This window comes from Brienomyrus brachyistius, unplaced genomic scaffold, assembly GCF_023856365.1.
Source record: "Brienomyrus brachyistius isolate T26 unplaced genomic scaffold, BBRACH_0.4 scaffold39, whole genome shotgun sequence".
Taxonomy (NCBI): domain Eukaryota; kingdom Metazoa; phylum Chordata; class Actinopteri; order Osteoglossiformes; family Mormyridae; genus Brienomyrus; species Brienomyrus brachyistius.
This window is the reverse complement of record NW_026042314.1, coordinates 1,375,064-1,380,352: the sequence shown is the minus strand read 5'-3', so window position 1 is coordinate 1,380,352 and position 5,289 is coordinate 1,375,064. Positions and strand designations below refer to the sequence as shown.

The 5,289-nt window shown below is 46.0% G+C and overlaps 1 protein-coding gene across 1 annotated transcript; it reads right to left on the bottom strand.

Moving 5' to 3' along the window:
* Positions 1-1,356: 1,356 nt before the first annotated feature.
* LOC125722491 (G-protein coupled receptor family C group 5 member B-like) lies at positions 1,357-2,785 on the bottom strand. The gene is made up of 2 exons (XM_048998677.1): positions 1,684-2,785; positions 1,357-1,381 (listed from the first exon to the last, which is right to left on the bottom strand). The coding sequence occupies exon 1, from the start codon at positions 2,636-2,638 to the stop codon at positions 1,727-1,729; it is 912 nt and encodes a 303-aa protein (XP_048854634.1). The 5' UTR covers positions 2,639-2,785; the 3' UTR covers positions 1,357-1,381; positions 1,684-1,726.
* Positions 2,786-5,289: the final 2,504 nt, after the last annotated feature.

Genomic DNA, 5,289 nt, shown 5'->3' with positions numbered 1-5,289 from the left:
AGTCGGCACGGGCTTGTCATCACCTCCCTGCTCCCCGGTTGTGCCTCAAATCCTATGGTTTGGACAATGTGACTTGGCACTTAGCCATCTCTTCTATTCGACTCTCCTTGCCGGCCCCTGGAGGTTGGGCTCCCCCTTTGAGTCTGGTCCCTCCCAAGGTTTCTTCCTTCTAGAGAGTTTTTTCTTGCCACTGTCACCTATGTCTTACTCACTGGGGGCTTTGGGTGGGGATGCTGTAAAGCGCTTTGAGACAATGTATTGTTGGGATAACGCGTCATACAAAAATAAATTTGTTGTTTTTCTGTTTTAAAACCAAATGGGAAAACCGTAAAATCACCTTTTTTTGTTTCTTTTCTATGAGTAAATTCAGATCTAACAGATACCAGAGATGTAAGATACAGCCTAATGTGAACTTTATCTTAATTTTACAACATTAACAGTCCCAGTCATAAGCTTGGAAACACCCACCCTTAGAATGGTGTATTTTTGTAATATTTTCTACATTTTAGGATAAAATATGAAGCCTGATTTTTTGTTTTCTGCTTTTCGCTTTTTCCCCTTCTGACAGAAAAACCAAAAAACGCTGCTGTTGTTTAGTTTTCCTGATTTCGTTTTGGACTGGAAAACCCAAGGACAAACGATACATGGACTTTTTGCATTTGTTTGGCTTTAATGTGTTTGATATAAACCTAGAGTTGAGAACCTACAGATGTGTGTGTTTGTATGAGTAATCCATCCATCCATCCATCCATCCATTTTCCAAACCGCTTATCCTACTGGGTCGCGGGGGGTCCGGAGCCTATCCCGGAAGCAATGGGCACGAGGCACAACCCAGGATGTGGGACCAGCCCATCGCAGGGCACACTCACACACCATTCACTCACACATGCACACCTATGGGCAATTTACCAACTCCAATTAGCCTCAGCATATTTTTGGGCTGTGGGGGGAAACCGGAGTACCCGGAGGAAACCCCACGACGACATGGGGAGAACATGCAAACTCCACACACATGTGACCCAGGCGGAGACTCGAACCCGGGTCCCAGAGGTGTGAGGCAACAGTGCTAAGCACTGCACCACCATGTCGCCTGTTGTATGAGTAATATAATGTAAAAATTTAATTCTATTTTATGTCCAGTACAAAGGGCAAGCATATCATACAGGTAAAACACCCACATTTAAAAAATGTTTTCATGAAAGTCTGTAACAGTAGAGTGAAGGAACTGACCAGTGGCTGGGCTACTGATATATGGTATGATGATGACCATTGAATGTTTCTCAACTTTTTAACCCTAAAAAAACACACCACTTCCAGAGATGATGATATATATATATTATTTATTTAAAATGTAATGTTTCCTGGGGGCTGGGGAGGACACCTGCAGGAGAGAGACAGATATTGATCATGTAAACATCCTTCAGCAGTGCAGTAGTCATACTTCACATTTTTTTTTGGGATTGTTGGGGGGGGGGGGGGGGGGGCACATGCAGCCATGGTACCTAAGCTCTGCTCAAGTGAGATCTGAGTTACAGGGAAAGGTCCATAGACCTTGTTTATATGCTGCTGTTCCACAGACTTCCAGTAGGGGCTCCATGTGAGGAAAGAGCGAGGGCTATGCTCTCTCTCAAGTACACACAGAGTCACAGAGTAGGTCAAAGAAGCGAAAACAAAGTACCATACCTGAGTTGTTGTCACTGAACACGAAGTCCCGGTTTGCTCCAAACTACACGTGAGAAAGGCCCTCCTCTAAACTGGCCTCTCTCATGCGGGACGGGGGCCGTAAGGTGGCGTGGAGCTCAGGAGCAGCGTGCAGCAGTATGAGCAGCCATGCCTGTGCCAGCAGCACCACTGCCTGTACCCGGTTGTCCCATGTTGGGGGCAGGCCAAGCGCCGCGTTGCCATACAGGCAGAAGGTGATCCAGGCCACCCACAGCAGGACTGAGGCCAGGCAGGTGATGAGCAGCCACGCGGTCCTGCACCTCCACCGAGGCTGCTGCCTCCACAGACTGCAGGCCGCCCCCACCAGTGCTGCCAGGAGCAGGACCAGCACATACGTGGTGGCCAGCGCAAAGTCCAGCGGCTGGTATTCACAGGCTGGCTGGCACGTGGACATCGTGGCTAGAAGGATCCACTCCGGATCCAACACGGCCAAGGCCACCGCTAGCCCCATCAGTTGACCTGTGCTGGGGCTATGAGCACCTTGTCCCAACCGGCGCAGTCGCAGACCATGAAACACGAGGCATGTGTTGCAGATAGCAAGCAACACCCCCCTCAGGACACGCCGGGCGAAGCAGAGGCTCTCTTGGTGCTCAGCGATGTATCCCAGGCTGAGGCCACAGAGCCCAAATATGGCAGCGAGCAGCAGGAGTAGCGGCGCCACCCCGCTGCGCTCCTCAGCCTCTGTGATCTTCCGCAGGCGACACAGTACCACCAGGAGCAGGATCAGCGAGGCGAGGGCCGCCGCCGCTGCCGCCACCACCACCACCAAGCCCCACACCGCATCCAGCTCACACAAGGCCGTGTAGGGCCTTGTCAGGATGGAGCCGGATCCGCAAGGCGAAGCTTCGTCCCATGAAGAGCTGCCCCCCACCAGGGACAGGACGAGGAAGGTGAAGAGATTGATAGAGGGAGCCATCACTGGCAGGGAGAGAGAAAGGAATCATTTAATGGGTTGAAGAAGTATTAGTCCATTAAACGCAATGTAGCCTGCTGCTGTGCAGGACACATCACAGGCGACACGCTGAGCATGCTGACAACTGAGCAATGGACTTCTACAGTGTGAGACTACATGCACTTTCTTAAAAAGCAGTAATCAATGCCATGCCAACCAGCTGAACAACTTCACAAGTAAATCGGCACATTATATAGGTCACCATCATTGTAAAAATTAATTATTATTTAAATTCAGGGGTCTCAAAGAAATTACTGTATATGGCCGGCCGATATCAGAGAAAAATTAAAACCTTGTAATGTCATTCCAGCGCAATTGACATCCGCCAGTCTGCATGTTTTGCGGTCGGGTGTTTAGCATCTCCCAGTGTTTTTTTTACTTTAAGACCTTTGATCTAAGTGAAGTATACATTTTGAAGGGGAGGCCTTACCTTAACTGTCAATGTCTTTCAGCTTCACTTGCTCTTACAACACGTACGATGCACTCACAAATCGTTTGTGTTTGCTTCTCCCTTATCAAACAGATTATTTATAAGCCGTGCATCATGACGTAGTACTGCATTTTTACGTAATGGAACGCCTAACGTTCTAAATAGGGTGGGGGCATTAAGTGTAATCCTTTTTGTGTTTACTTTTGAAAAATTGAGATATAACCTTTAAAAAGCACGGATATAATGTAAGAAACTTTTAAAAAAATAAATACAAATAAAAACGAGCAAATGCATTCAATCCCATTTCTTGTAGCTAGTGCTGGAAACTTTGGTGGACACCAATAACGATATATTTTTGTCCAGTAATATTACCAATACCTATGGTTTGTCCAAACCCATGCAGCGCTCTAAGAAACTCCAGCTTCTGCGATTCCCCCTGCAGACCGCTACGGCTGATACAAAGACAAATGCGCAAAAGATGCTAGTAAGATACAGAGATTGGTCATTGATTAATATTATATAAATACGCAATTAATAATATGACAAGTGGCAGTATTGCTACACGATTAAATAAACGACAAAAACAATAATAATGACTGATAAGTCATAACGCGTTTTTTTCTTTGATGGTGATAACATGTACATGCAGTACACCGATACCGAAATAAGAGGATTAATGCTATTAGCAGAAAATTATTACTGGAGACATAATTGTTAGGACACCCTCGGCAGGGAAACGCGGACCCAGGAATGCGGAACAGAGCGATCTTTATTAGATCGAGCAGGTAACAGGCTTTCAATGGGCCAGGCAAGAAGAATGGTCGGGGACAGAAGGTAGATTCGGTAGCCGGGGAGATCCAGTCCAACAGGCAGGCACAGGACATGGAGACGAAGGGAAGGGGAGACGAGAGATCCTGGGGCTGGCAGGGAAGGCAGGACGGGAGGTTCAGGGACGAGGGCTGCTCTGGGAAAGATAATAAGATTCTATTTGTACTGCCTGCCAATTTTTATATTAGATGAAACTAAAAATTGAGAAATATCTATATACACAAGTAGTTTTTCCTGATAAGAAGGATAATATCAAGACTGTCAGCATTTACAAATCGAATTATGACACATCTGAGTAGCCCAGACTGTCCGGAAAACAAAGCCATACAGCATATGTGGCTGACTAATGTACATACAGTGTAATAAGCTTATAATCAAATGGATTGAAAAACGCTCAATAATGGACAGGATTCAAAGGGTAAATAAGGTGCATCATGTGGAAGAGAAGTTAGGTGGCGTTGGGGTGCATTGTGAGTTTCATCTGGTAGCTAGAAGGGAACAAACAGGGCTTTGGGGGGGTGGACTTCTCCTGGGGCTACATCGCTCTACCTGTTTGTAAAATGATTTATTTTTTAAAAATCTTTTCTCCTTACACTATAATGGCAGGTTTAGGACTAATACAGTACAGTCATAACCAGTGTCAAGGATTCTATGCATCGCTACACAGAGACAAGTCCAGATATTGAGCCCAAGGCTAAAATTGTGGTTTACTTACAAGTGCACTTTGCTGGGCAGTGGGGGTGTTTGTCCTTCTCTGCTCACATTTTGCCCTCTTATCCTGTCTTCTCCTCCGCAGCCCTTCCTCCTTCTCTCTGTTGCTCCTATATTCCCTCCCCTCCAGTCATCTATGTTCTCCTTCCTCTGTGGTCTCTCCTCTTCTCCCATTCTTCAGTTATACTGTCTTCTCCGCTCTCCCTGTATCCCTCCTGTCTTCTGGTCCTGTCGTCTTTTCTCCAGTCATCCCCTGCTTCTCAGTCATCTCTGCATCTTTTCTCTCATTTGTTTGCTTATTCTTTGATTGTTTGTGTTATTCGTTAACCCACCACCCCATGCTGGATGAGTCTTGATGTTTTTTGTTCTTTTTAAAGTTAGGCTTCTTCCGTTTTTGTGCCATATCTTCTGCCCTTTTCTGGTTGCGGCAGTGCATGACACGGGTGGAAAATAGGGTTTTTTACAACACACACATCAAAACCAAAAGGATCAGGATGGATCCAAAATAAACAGCAAATGACCAGGAATGAACTAAATGGTGGAATAAACACAACTAGAGAACTATATACATACATACAACATACAGCTATAATGAAGCATCAAAGAACAGAAGCAGAACAGGCACTTAAATTCACAGCTAACAAGA